The sequence below is a fragment of the Mastigoproctus giganteus genome, chromosome 14 (genome assembly GCF_048544385.1).
Source record: "Mastigoproctus giganteus isolate SK-2022 chromosome 14, ASM4854438v1, whole genome shotgun sequence".
In the NCBI taxonomy this organism is placed as follows: Eukaryota; Metazoa; Arthropoda; class Arachnida; order Uropygi; family Thelyphonidae; genus Mastigoproctus; species Mastigoproctus giganteus.
In genome coordinates, this window is record NC_143588.1 from 45,032,620 (window position 1) to 45,047,495 (window position 14,876).

The following is a 14,876-nucleotide window of genomic DNA, read 5'->3' on the forward strand; positions in this document are numbered from 1 at the left end:
GATCAACATGTTTTTTTGATGTTGTAAACATTTAAACAAATGTTTACAACATCAAAAAAACATTTACATGATGTTGTAAACATTTGTTTAAATGTTTAGATTGACATTGTGTTAAAATGTTGTAAACATTTAAACATTAATAATCATGTTTATGTATTTACAACATGATCATGTTTTTTTAATTTTTTGAACATATTTGAACATGTTTTACAACATAATGTAACATGGTGTCAATTTAAAAACATCATGTTATAAAATACATGGAATGGTGTACGAGCTCGGCTATTCTTAACTAGATTTAAACATCATTTTAAAAATTATCAATTTTTTTAAAAATAATATATATATAATTTATGTATAAATAGTCAAATAAATAAGTTCTAAAATATGTTTTAACTAAATTAGTTCTATTAATGAACCTTATTTATTATATATTAGTAAGGAGAGGATTATCTCATTACGGTGAAATAAATCAGAAATTTAAAAATAAAATATTGGGACCAGGAAAATAATACTGAAGAGATTTAAAAGTGCAAATAGAATACTAACTACGAAATGTGCAATATAAAAAAAGTAAGAAAGAGGAGTTCTGTCTTTTTTAGTACTAGTATTCTTGAAAGACAGAACTGAGTTAATTTACTGGCATTAAAATAACTCTAAGACTAATGTTTATAATTCACTATATGGGATCATGACGTCACAGTCTGTTTAAACATTAATCATCTTTAGAAGGATGGAATAAAAGTGAAAATTCAATGTATTTTGCTTCTTGGAATGTAAAACAAAAAACACCAAATCAGGGATTGGTTTTCTACTTAATTCTGTAGAAATAAATAATTTTAGCCCATAGAGCTTCCCAGAACAAATTAACGATTCCTCACAAAATACATTTCAGCCATTCACTGACCTCTTCATCTTTCATAAAAGCATAATGAATATTTAAAATGACTGAGTGACATCAACGTCCTGTGCAATTATTTTAGATAATTTTCTGCAGAGAAATCAAAGGAAACCATGAGATTTTGAGAGATTATATAAAATAATCACACTAAACAAATACTAACATTCTTCGCTAGCTCTGTAAACTTCATGAGCTGCTGTCAACCGAAGTTTCTGTAGAAAGGATTCTAAAAAACAAAGCAAAACATAGAAATATAGAATTTGAAAAGCATTTAAAAATGGTCATATCAGTTTATTCTCATTCACGATACTGAATTCTACATAAAATACCATTTTCTACCCTCTTCTCTATCTCTGTATATGTTTGTGTGTACTTTTCCGTTTCAGTCCTCAAATATTCTGAAATCTTTCATGAATCAGTAATGCTTACAAACAAATAAAAGCATTTGTGAAATGAAATAATTCCTTAGGTATTTTTAGGTCATTAAAAGTTGCAAATGAACAACAGTAGATGAAACTGCAGATCTATGAAGCGAGCCTAAACTAGAAATTAATTTAATATTATTGTACAGCCTCATATTTACATGGCAGTGAACAAACTGGGTTTGCTATTTAGTGCAACGATTTCATATTGTTGAGGTCCTTCGCCACGAATTGCCTCGGTATGTACTCTAAATAAACGGCACTATTCCAATGTAGAAGTATAATCCTCTCGTGGCATGAGGCTTTTGCTCTAAATTTAGTTTAAACAATATTCTATTTAAAACAATGTATTTCATTATTTGACGATTATTTTTCAATTTTTCATCTAGTTCATACCCCCATCATCAACATTGTGTTTATGATTTTTCAGCTATTAGGTTTATTGGCTTCTCCTGCCTATGTATTTCCAGTGGGTACATATCTTTAAAAAAAACAAAAAAACCGAAAAAGTTATCTACTCTACCAAATGCGAAATTCCTCCTAGATATATAGTGCAAATATACAAGAAAATGCCAATTGTATCTTAAATTTTCTGTGCCATTAAGATGAAAAATCGGTAACAGATTCAAATGAGATTAAAAACTGTCAATCCTGAAATGCAAAGAGACGCAAAGTTTTCTGTATTTCTCAAAATACTCTTTGGGTATACAAGTTGGGATGCAAGAGTAGCCAAGATATGAAAACAAAACCATGGTCAGAGATCAAAAAAGGAGATTGGAACACATTAGTAGAAGAATAAGCTCAAAAATCTGTCAAGACCAAGAAAGGCTAATATACCGCCTTAATTACTTTTAATTAAAATTTATTGTATCAAATTTTTGGTTATAGAAATTTTTAATCTTTCTTGCTGTTTAATTTCTGTTTAAACTGACTCCTCTGTTTAAAAATGATCATATGTTACAAAGAAGTATTTGTCATCTCTTTCCAGGAGCATGATTTTCTGATAAAAACGAAGAATAGAAAATAAAATCATAGAGTATTTACCAACAAAACTTCTGAGAACTTAGAGTTTTTCAACACGCGCTGAAAAACTTCAGACATTAGGTTTTTCAACATGTTCCTCAATAAATAAATGCGAAATACTATAGTTATTAGTACGGTTAATACTGCAGTTAATACTACAAAACAAACAGCTAAAATACATTAATAACAGAACATGCAGCCTTTTACTTTTAATAGGTTTATTAAAACTTACGTCTATTTAATAGGCGTATTGAACTCATACCATTGTTTGGTATTGATCAAACAATCAAAAACTTCAAATAAATTGCCTGAATATTACAACAATCATCAAAAATTTCAGACAAATTGCCTGGAAATTACAACAATCATCAAAAATTTCAGACAAATTGCCTGGAAATTACAACAATCATCAAAAACTGCAAACAGATTGCCTGGAAATTACAATAATCATCAAAAACTTCAAATTGCCTGAACATTACAATAAAATAAACAAAAACTGCAAACAAATTGCCTGGAAATTACAACAATCATCAAAAATTTCAAACAAATTGCCTGGAAATTACTATAATGCTTAATTACAGAGAAATATTACCAATTTTTTGATAATATCATGCTTGTTTCTGACACATGGTGTTTTCAGACACGCTCATCAGGACACTGGTAGCAAGCAGGTGTGGTGGCAACCACTTATTTCAGTTATCTTGACTGAATGTACTTCACAAAACAGAATTTTCTACGAATAGCCACACCTGAGCGTTTCCACTTCATTTCCTCCCTCTGATTCTTCCATACGCTGCAACTTTATGTCATAATTGTTTTTTCAATGGTTCAGTGATTTCATGCCAGTTCTCATGAAAGGGAATACCACTTAAAAGTCACAACGAAGCGCCTTTATTCAAATAATGGTAATAATAATTATTAGTAAGAAAGTGTTTCTTTTGGTAAAGTAATAAGAAGGCAATCTTCGCAGATATTACATATAAAGATGTCAACGTGGAGGGAACAAAATGCCTTTTATAAAATAAACAATCCTATTTGAAATTATAGTATAGGAAAAGGACATTTAATACATCCTCTCCAAATTGAAATATTTAAGGACGCTTTTTCCAATCAATAATATTATATATAAGTAACGTTTAATCATATAAAGTTAAAATCGGAGTAAAAAAACTGCTATTTGGTTTATTTTAAACTGAAAGTAATCAGTGGTAAGTATTCAAATTAAAAATTACATTATGGAAACTACAAATAGATTTTTAAGCTATGTGACGTTACTGTATATGCCAGAAAAAGAATCTGCATATTTAGGAGGAAGAATCTGCGATGGTAGGATGGTAAATACGCAAGCAGGATAAAGTTAATCAGCCCAATTAATGTCGATTTTGAAAACTTGAATAGATGTGTTATGGAGCTACGTTATAATTTGGAGATTCGTCGGACTAAGAGCTGTCAAGCATCTTGAACTTATTTGAATAAATCCATTTACTGTATAGCTATATTTTATATCTTAGCTATATTTTAAACGTTTACAATTCGTGATGTAATCCAGACCATCCAGAATGGTCTAAGGTTTTCTAGACATCTAAGATTACACTTACAGAGAAATTACACCAAAGAGAAATGGATTGATTTCTGTAGTTGAAGGAATTTTGTTATTGTATTAACAGATATTAGTTAAGACTGCAAAGAAGGAAAGCTTCTGTAGCATCAGCCTTGAAAATAAATTACTTGCAAAACATAAGATCTGTCCACTAATTTCAATTTTTTGTTCAATCCCATTGTATATTTACAAAACCTCGCAGGTTCCAAGTTCCAGTTCCATTTGGTGGAAGTTTATTTCAGGCTGGTTACTCTTAGATTAAAGGCAAATTTTTATAACCCTAGTCAGCATTTATGCTATTTATTTAAATCGCTATTCTGTTCTCAAGAGAAAACCTCAGTTATTTTATAAACAAAACCATTTTAAAGCCTGAAATGCCTCATTCAGTTCAACAGTAAACCAACCGTCCGGACCCCCTGACTTTTTGCATCCCTGTTGTGGTGAATCTGGCAGTATGGTAGTTTCGTCACTGCTGGCATTGTTATTTACAGAAATCGAACCTTATCTCTTTGAGAATAATTATTTGTATCCATAATTAATGCATCCTCCTTCCACCACCCCAGCAATACTTACTCTATCTCCTAAGGAGTGGTTTTTGAATCGATAAACATTATTGTAACTATAAATATAACTATAACATAAATATGACCCTACCATTGTTTTTTACAGCTGAATAATTGCCTCTTTGTTTCTGCTAGCAAAGTTATTGTACGTATCATTGACAGAACCTGGATTTTTGTCATGTCACCACTGCTCAGACACTATATCTAGTTGTCATGTCAGACACTATATCTATACCTTATATCTGCATGCCAGACACTATATCTATACATTATATCTGCATGTCAGACACTATATCTAGTTTAAAAGTTTCCATCACATTTGGCATCTTCAAAACAAGTTTACATAATTGGGTAGGAAGCTTTTTACAATGGAATATTGTTCCCGAATCTGGGGTGGGCTCCCAAACCTTTCTTGAGCTCCTAGACTCTTTTCAGAAGAGGACAGTCAGGATAATTAACAACCCGTCTTTTACAAACTCTCTTCCCTTTGTATCACACAGATAGTTTTGTTACGTGTCTTCATAGGCATTTGTTTTCTCAATTAACATTTCTAACTTGATATCTCTCTCTCTCTCTCTCTCTCTCTCTCTCTCTCTCTCTCCCAAACCGGTCAGAACAAGTGCTTCAATTATTCATCATCCACTAACAGTTAAACTCCAAACTCACTGAATTCGCTTTTATTCTTCCTCATTTATCCCTCCTACTTATTTGGAACACATGTATTTAGAAATTAAATTCTTGATCTTCTCAACTTTCAACCCACACTTACACACAGCAATACAAGTCCCAGCACTTTTAGTGTTCGGAAGGAAGGGGTGTCTGCTGAAGACTTCAATAAAACGGACTCCATGCGAGACAGCCCATGGACTATATTCCTTTTTCTATGGACAGCTTGTCTGACTTGGCAGGCACATCATCTGTGGAGCCACCAGTTCATTGTTCTCATTACATTTTTTTTGAGATCTGGAGAGAGTCCCAATCCGCTCACCACCCTCTAACATCAGGGAAAACGGCCAATTTCGTGGCGAAGCCTAATTGTATAAGGAAGTGAATGATTCTTGAGTCCTATGTGAGGAATCTCAAACGAGCTGAAGATGACCACTCGTAGCGGAATGCTCAGGCTCGAGGGCACCTGCTTTGAGTGACCGGGGACCTCAGTGTAAAGAGGAGCTATTCCTATTATTCAGGAGTAGCCCATCAGTACTGGATATTTCGTGATATTTTGATTATGAAAATAGGGCTGTACTTCATTTCAAACTCGATGTGCTGTAGCTGTCTTAGAATTATGTTCTAAAACAAAGATTTGATATAATTCTATCAAGAACATATGTTTCTCTATCTCAAATTTCGTGGCTGTAGCCTAACTTTTTGACACAAGTGTAGGAAGAAGTTAAAAAATACAGATCATTGTGAAGCACATCAGCGATACTTTTGTCCTGAATTGCAAATTTGAGAAGGCGAATTTCAAACTTTATCAGTTTGTAAAAGGGAGATATGAGTGGAGAGCTGCTTGGTGTGAAAGTTGACAATCAGCAGCAAATTATGATGTCATTTGCATATGGGGAATTTAGAGAAGTTGTAGGAAAGCATGTCGACTTGCTGAGAAAAGCGAAACAGTGAATGGGGTTTCCACCTTACTATTTACGAATCAGTTTTCCTTCATCGGTGTCGTTAATGAATAGCAGGAACCCAACACTAAAACTTTACTAAAGTCTATATTTTGTCCAGTTCTTTTGTAACAAACACACGGTACCATATTAAACTCATTAGAGATAGAGTTTTCTATCTTAACAAAGCTATTCTGTGATCCCTTAATTCTATTCCTCGTCTCTACATGATTTCGCATTATATCTTTAGGCATGTGCTCTATAATTTTCCCTGTCGCTGATGTTAAAAACGTTCAAGTCTGTAGTTGCTCATTCTATCCTTAAAATCACTTTGTAAATTAGGGAGACGTTTGAATATCTCCAGTTTATAGGACACTTATTCAGAGGTCATTATTATAGCTAAATGCCTGATGACATCCTCTTCTGAATCCCATAAAAATAACTTCATGGATTTCATCGACATCCGCACCTTTTTCACTTTTAGCTAGACCACCAGTATCTTCAAATTTAAAAATCTGTTCACATGAAAATGTCGATTCAATATACCCATTCAACTTATCAAAAAAACAAAAAAAAACCTGTTATATTAGGACCACCCGAGAACCAACTCATTTGCCAATGTGCATTTTGTCTATAAATTGCGTTGGTTCCCTAGTCAATTTGCCTGTTTTTCTGGATGAAAAATCCAAATTTTCGGGGAGAAAAAGCTTTTCTGTCCACGCCTGACACCAATTAGCTCAACCACAGAGCGAAACAAAACCATAAAAGTTCCTCGCGTCATTAACCCAATTCGAACCTGGACTTTTCTGTCCAGCGTAGGGAGGCTAGTGATTGTAACCACTGTGCTACTCGCGCTGATCCACTACTTAATATATTTAAAGACATCAACCATGTTACCCTCTGTGTCCTGTGGTGGGCCAATATAGTTAATTTTCTTCTAGTATTCAAGTTAGCGAAGAATTCTTTGCATAGAACTTCTCATAGTCTTCCTTAGCACGTTTAACCACTCGAGTCACTTTGTTTTAGATATATTTATACTGATCATGGTAATTAGGTCTCCTGATATTTATAATCATCTAATGCTGCTCTCTTTTCTCTGTCCAATTCGGTTTCTGTGGCCCATTTTGGTCTATTGTTCGAACAATAGCTCTTAAATTGTATATAGTAAAGATGGGTAGCTTCTAGAATTGCCTGCTTGAACTTTCCCATATATAATTTATGCTTTTTAGAATTTCCAATTGACCCTAGTGAACAGAACTCAAATGATATCCAAGGACACTTAATTCCCCTTTCAGAATATGAAAACATTGTTCCTTAGCCACAGTTATTCCTTGGAATATACCTCAAAGTATAATCACTAATTGGTTGCGGCTCCTTTATTTGATGATCTTGAATGCCCCAAGGATCGTTAGTAATAACTAGGTCAAGAATATTGCTTCACTTCGAGACACTTCCAAGACAGAAAGCAGTAGTCTTTTCAGTCAAGAGTTCCAGGTAATTTGCCTTATAGCCTTTGATTACTGTACTCGATCTTCTTCCATGTTCATGTCACACTAGACTGATTCAATATCATGTATCCTATGATGCCTTCTTTTAATAAAATTTAATCCATTCTATTTGTCAAATCTATCTTTCGCACACAGTTCTGAATCCATTATAACAGAATGACAGTGTTTTCTGTATTGCTGAATCAACATTTGTTGATTCAGTGTCATGAAATTTATTTTCTGTCTTCCTATAAGAATTTTCTGACTCTTTATACCCTAACACAGTCTACAATAGGGTCTTTTCCTATCAATTTCCATGAACTGCAATTAATCATATCTTTTGGAGAACCATTGATTATTTTCTTATTATAATTCTAAGTTGTCACGTCTATACTTAGCTAAAGAATCACTAATTGTATTATTGCTATAGTTAAAGTCACATTACATTTCTTCGTGAACTCCAGTTCAACCTTAATCTCAATGTTATTAGAAATCTAAAGTTATAAAAGGTGTTATGAAAGATTACAATTTGCAAAAGTTGAATTTTTGATTCATGTTATTAGTCCAATCGTTTTGCAGAACATTTAAGGTGGCTCAACATTTATGCACCTCCTTGCACTATTTCCGTTCAGATGTACTACAGCAGAGGTCCTGTTTTACATCTGTGCATAATGCTGAAAAAAATTCCCATCCAGGTAATCATTATATAGTTTCTGAAGACTAAAAGTGATTAGCAAAAAATCGTATCGCACACTGCCCTGTCACGCCTGAGGTTTCCAAATATTAGTATTTTCTTGGTATCGTATAATCTACAATCTATCTATAGTTTTTGACTCAAATAGTTATTAGTTCCAACACTGATAACAATACAACTTTTCATATCCATCGGAGGAGGAGGAGGATTTATCCTGACAGTTATTCCAGGTTGTTTTAACCCGAAAAACATGCAAATTGGCCTGTGAGCAGGCACTTCTGCTCATAGGCCAATTTGACCAAAGTAATTTGGTCAATGCGTATCGCCAAAGTAATAGATGCACCAAGGAATCTCCAAACCTTGAAAAACATTAACTGATCTGCAATACCTTGTCACAAGCAGACATATTATGGTTTTATACTTTTAAACTTAAGTATAAAACTTAAATATAATAACGATGATGTCCAAAATATCTGGGAGTAAGTTTGCAAACAAGTTTTTCGTTTCTAGTTGAATTAAAAATGAGGCTGAGTTTTCATTTTTTTTAGATAAATTTACCAATGATATACGACTCACAAGATGCCAAACGTCGCTTTGTCTTTAACCATTTATTACTGTATTTATATAAGACATTGATAGTTAATGAAACTCGTCTCTGAGACATAAAATTAAACTTAAACATAATTTTTAAAGCTACTTTTGTTCAAAGACGCAAACCACTCAGATGACAGTTTTGCTAAAGCCAAAAATATCTTTTCGAGCAGGATCCCCGAATTTTTTCTAAAAGGACCATCACAATTACACACGTTAGGACTTTATGGACCGTTGACATCTCTTGAGCTCTGCGCTCCCTTTGAACTTTCCTTAGGTCTCTTTGCTCTCCGGTCTGGGGAAGGGAGAGTAGCATATTATTCGTGTAAAGTTAGAACAAATTTCTTTCTCATGAACTATAGAGAATCATTTCTGTTCGCACCTACTATTAAAAGTCCTCACTAGTAGTACAAGTAGTATACAGTTCAAATTCCGTCAATGACGCTGAGATTTTTATCCCCTCTTACCCTTGATTACTTTGGAACTTAACACTCACCAAGCCACTGTCTAAAAAAATAGCTGCTTCCCAAAGTTATTAGGAGCATCATCCGTTGGTATATCTTGTGTTTATAATCCGATCCAAATTAAATTTATGGTTCATGTAAGGGGTGAGACTCTAAAAGTCAAGTGAAGTATTCCACTGGGATGCTCATAAAATGGATTATGAATATCCCCTCCAAACGAGTTAAAAATAAATAAAAATATATCTATATCAATTTGTTAACATGAGTTCCGCCTTCCTTCTTTGCAAGCCTGTTCCATTCATAAATATACTGGCGTCCAGAAGTTCAGCATCGAGTGAATAATATACAATAATTTCATTATGATTTGCTATGATAAGATTTGACAAATATAATGGACTGAAAACCAATCTGCATGACATTTCTTTAAAACCGCCCTCTGCTACAGAGGAATTATATCCTTTTTTATAGCCCAGGTATGAAAATTACGTAAAGTCTTCGATCTCTCAAACTGTAAGGTCAACCATGACAAGTTGCCTAGTGTTGGTCTGCTAAATTTTGTATTATTTATAGCCTTCTAAGACTATAAGAAGGAAGACTGAAGTTATAGAACAATAGAAAAAGGGCAGGGGAGTTTTTTTTTTGTTGTTGTTCTTGTCCACCTCAAAGGATTAGGAAAGAAAATCCAACCAGTCAGTGGAAGAAAATAGTTATGATTGCTGTGTGATAAGGTGACTGAGGATACTAGAAGTACCAGAAAACGTGTCAGGAAGACCTGTCCAAAGTCATCCAAGGATGACTTCTCAGAGTACTATCACTATATTTTCAAGACGTCACAGAGTCCCGTCGATGAAGGGAGGAATTTTTGTGGGCCTTTTTCACAACTTGGCTGAGTTAATCGGTCTCAGGAGAGGTAGCATGATTTTTTCTCCCGTAAACTCGGGTTTTTCATCCAGCAAACAGAAAATAGACCTCAGAACACACGCAATTTACAGACAATATACACGCTGATATATAGTCGCTGATGCTCCTTAAACCTTACAACAAGAAGAACAACAACATCATAGAGACTATATTGCACATCGACTTGAACGGCAACTTTTAACACAGACGGTTGAGACTTTACTGGTATTTTAGGGCAAGGCAAGAAACATTTCATCCTTAGGAATGGAGGAATTTATCAGATTAAGTTATCGAGATCAAATCATCCCTTCTTAAGTATTTATTGACATATGGGTACATTTTGAAACTTTTATTTTTTGTGGTGGCTGTTGCTTAACTTTTGGACACCGCTGTATTTTTGCACCGGGAAATAACCAAACAAGAACTCAATTTGGAATTCAGTTCTTCAGTAATTGTGAAAAATTAATTTCTTCCTTCAGTCATGTGGTCTCTAAATATCTTGTATCAATCTAGAAGAATGATAAACAAAACTTAATATTAAAAGCTGTTGTTCAAATTTCGAGAGACACTACCGACATAAATAGTAGTTCGATTCTATAATCTGACTAATAAGAAAATTCGCCATCTTCTTTTTTAAAAATGGAAAAGTTTTTATACTTTAACAGGGTTTTTGGAGGACTTACATGTGTTATTTGGTCTCATGAACATTAAAAATAAAACGTGAGGATTATAGCATATATCTTTCAGAGAGAGACACAATAGAGACAGAATAAAGGTTGAAGCAGACTGGGAATGATATGGCATTAAACCACCTGTTATGACAAAAGTGGCCTGCATTTAAAATGCTGCACACATTTGGCCGATGTATACATTAAAATCTGGTTTATCTGCTAGAAAACAAAGCCTACTATGGAATTTTACATTCGTACTGTGCAATGATGGCTTTCTCTTTCGTAAAACTACTCCTTTTAACTATTAACTAATTTATTTCGCTGGTGTTTAAATGAATCCATTCTTTATCCTGAATTTATCGGTAACAATTTTTAATCTCATAATTTCATTATTTTCCTTAAATATTGTTTTAAAAATTGCAATGCACTGGAAGGGTTTAATTCTATACTCCAACATTTCATTATACAAATGGTTCTATTCCTGCTTGTTTTCAAAGCATATTCACTATCACGTATTCTGAAATTACCTTCTGTAATATTTATAAGTACACATTAATTAATAGAGTTGTGTTATAAATGGCTGATTTATTCATAACGAAGCCCTATAAATTAACCTTATTATAGCACGATGCTATTTACATCTGTTATTTATGTTATAAATAGCTCTTGTGCTGTCTCTGGGACAATTCAAATTCAGAATATCGCTTTAGCGAATGGATTTTCGTGCACATATATGCTGTTAATTTACTTTGTAGATTGGGTTGTATTTGCTAAATAAATCATTCCGTTAATTTACATTGCCACTCATAGAAATTCTGCAGTAACTCATTTGCCAAACTTGTTTGCTGATAACGCTAAAACACTGTCTAATTACAACTGCAAGTTTCACTGCTGTACTGCTATTACCCTGCCTATTTCACAGAAATAGGCAGGCTAATAGGCAAGCTTATTCTATGTAAAAGTTGCTATGATAATTTTTCTTTAAATGAATTATTCACATTTGAAGAACGTAATTTTTACTTTGAATATTTGAAGCACGTTGAATTTCTACAGAATGTTCAGCTCCATAAAATATTCTAAGCTTTGTGAAGAAAATGAGACATTAAAATTCTAAGAATTTTAATGTCTCAACTGACTATTAATTATGAATAAACCATAACTGATATTTTCACATAATATAACGGTGTGTTTAATAATATTTCACTCTATTTATGTTAAAAAAATGAGTTCAATTAATAATTATGTTCACGTCATGCAAATTGTTATACTTCCCATAACACGCCCAAAAGGGATACAATATGGGTGTGGTCTGACTAATTGCAGTACGATTCATTACTCAATTAACATGTATTACGCTTACATTTATCTTAATTTACACATCATTTTAGTGTCCTTTTTTTAATTTTAATTTTTAGTCTACTTATTAAATATTTAAAGTGGATTAGCTGAGGCTATTAAGACAATCTTAACCCAATAAACCTTGATATATTATCTGTTTTGCTCCAATAAAATCTTTAATCAAATATATGCAGCTCATTATTTAAATACTATCTACATATATATTATAGATATGCATATTTTGAAGAGTGGATTGGATACGAATGGGACAAATAAATCCAGTAATTTTTCGTCTGTGAGTCTGAGTCTAGTTTTAGGTTTTCTCTTCTTATTGAAGAATGTTGGCATTCTTCAACACAATCTTCAGCATAAAACAATCTCTTGTAGTGTTTAAAATCCTGTGATTTTTAGTTTAATATCACATATGCCTTAGTAGTTTAATAACAGAATAAATATAGTTAGGCCTATATATTCAAAAAGGGTTAAAAGCATGGAGAGTTTACAAGTATAGTTAAAAGCATTTTATACTCTAATAACAAGCTTGTTCTAAAAACTAATTAAAATAACCTACAGAAATCTTCCACATATATCTCTTATGATGATATCATGATGATCTCTTATGATTATGATGATCTCTTATGATAACAACACAAGGTGCTATTGTTTCACCATTAACATCTGATAGCAGCATCATTAAATATTAATAACTCTAGGTATAATAATATACAACAGTAAAATCGTAATATTATTCACATGAAGTTGTTTTATAATATTTTAAATTATTTCTAAAGTATTTACCATGTTTTACAACTGACTTTAACCATGTTTTAGAACTAAGACTAACTTTTTTATGTTCTGTAAGTGTTTAATCACATGACATTTTTATATATTGAGAAAATTTTAATTTATAACGTATATACAGTTTTTTAATTTGTATTTTCTTCTCCTCCACTTGATTTTTAGCTTTTGTAGAGTAGAGAAAATTCCTTTTTCTTTAAATTAATTACTAAATGGACGGTTGTACTTATGTCAGAATTTTGATTGGGTTTCTGAAAGGTCTCCTTTATGCATATCATAATTACTATACTCGAATTATCAGTGAAAAAATTATAAATATGGCAAAATATTGACTGTGAACCATTTCCAGAACCAATAAAACCAGTTGCACAATAAGAAAACAAAATAATCTACATACATCAAAGACAGTATTTAGAAATACTTCAAAGGAACATCATAAATTTTGAAATGAAATAAAGTCGAAATTACCATCAATCAATACGAATAAATTGAAATATACTTTCCACGATGAAGAAAAGAGAAAAAAAGGAATTATAAAATACAATATATTACTATTTTAGGAAATTTTTAAAGGCACTTATCTGTTTTAAAATTTGTCAGTTAGTACTCCACTGGAAACCAGCGCTAGGCCTAAGGGAGGCCATTTTGTTATAACTGCCATTTGAAAGTGACTAGGGTACTCGCAGTTAGCACGCGCCATCTGCCCCCAAAGTTCTCGCGGGAAAGAAAGATACAGATAGCAAAAGAGCCAGGGAGAAAGTGAGAGAGAGCGAGAGAAAGAGAGAGGCAGAGAGAGGGGAGAAAAAGCAATCCTTACCAGCAATTGTCATCCACGGATATCTGGGCACGTCCGGAATTGGATCAAGTTGTCGGTATCCGAGCTGGGAGCATGAGGACAGTGGGGAGGCGAGGTCGGCGCTCGGGTGTGGAAGGAACTGTGAGGGGGGCATAATTGTAGGGGCAGCGGGATGGTTGGAGACTCCACAGTTCTGGAGACTGAAACCGTAGCCAGCGTCTAATCCATTCGTGTGACCGCTAGAGTATCGGCAAGATTTGGCCAAATCGTTTGAAGTATAGTACAAAGTCCCTGAGACCGCCACGGAGGACGAAGGAGAGACGTACGGGTACATTCTATGCTGCGGGTGGCCATAGCCTTGCAACGCGGCGGCTGACGGTACACCGTCGGCCGTGTACTTATTTGCAAGAAAGGTGTCCATAAAATTGGAACTCATTTTACATCATAATTTTCTACAAATCTTCAAAAGACTAGCTTTACACTCCGGGTATGGCTTCCCACTCTAATGGCTAGAGTACATCAGCTGCTGGCTGCGTAAACAAGGCAAACCAATCACAAGCCCCAGGGCTGTAGGCAGCCAATGAGTCGTCGTTTCCGTCAGGAACAGAAACCATTGCTTCAGGATAGATTTTTTTTTCTTATAAGACAACCGTGTGTTTTAATGAACGAAAGACATCACTGCCTGCCATCTATCCGCGTGATTTTTAAAGAATCAAAATGTTGAATGCCACACAGGGCAACTTCATTAAAAGCACATGGTCCAGCATTTCATCCCATAAATGCGATACGAGGAACTAACTTCCGGGAAAAACAGCTGAATTTTTAAAATATCCAGAAGTTTTTTTTTTTTGAGTGTCAAATAAGAGGAAGCCAGAGTTTATTTCCTTTAATTTGGATCGATGGGGTATTAGGGTAAAGAATGAATGAGGTGGATACTATTCCAGTGCTTATATAAGTGTAATTAAGAATCAAGTTATTCCTACGATTATTTTTGGTATAATTAAAATTAATTAAGATTATT

General features: G+C 33.6%; 1 protein-coding gene across 1 annotated transcript in view; it reads right to left on the reverse strand.

Moving 5' to 3' along the window:
* The window catches only part of LOC150075100 (homeotic protein ultrabithorax-like), a 46,235-nt gene extending 31,950 nt beyond the window's left edge, over positions 1-14,285 (reverse strand). The window contains exons 1-2 of the mRNA XM_090388366.1: positions 13,877-14,285; positions 1,065-1,127 (exon numbers count right to left, since the gene is read on the reverse strand). Coding sequence (XP_090244492.1) covers positions 1,065-1,127; positions 13,877-14,276 — 463 coding nt within the window. The 5' untranslated portion in view covers positions 14,277-14,285. The remainder of the gene's footprint in view (positions 1-1,064; positions 1,128-13,876) is intronic.
* Between the last annotated feature and the right edge of the window lie 591 nt (positions 14,286-14,876).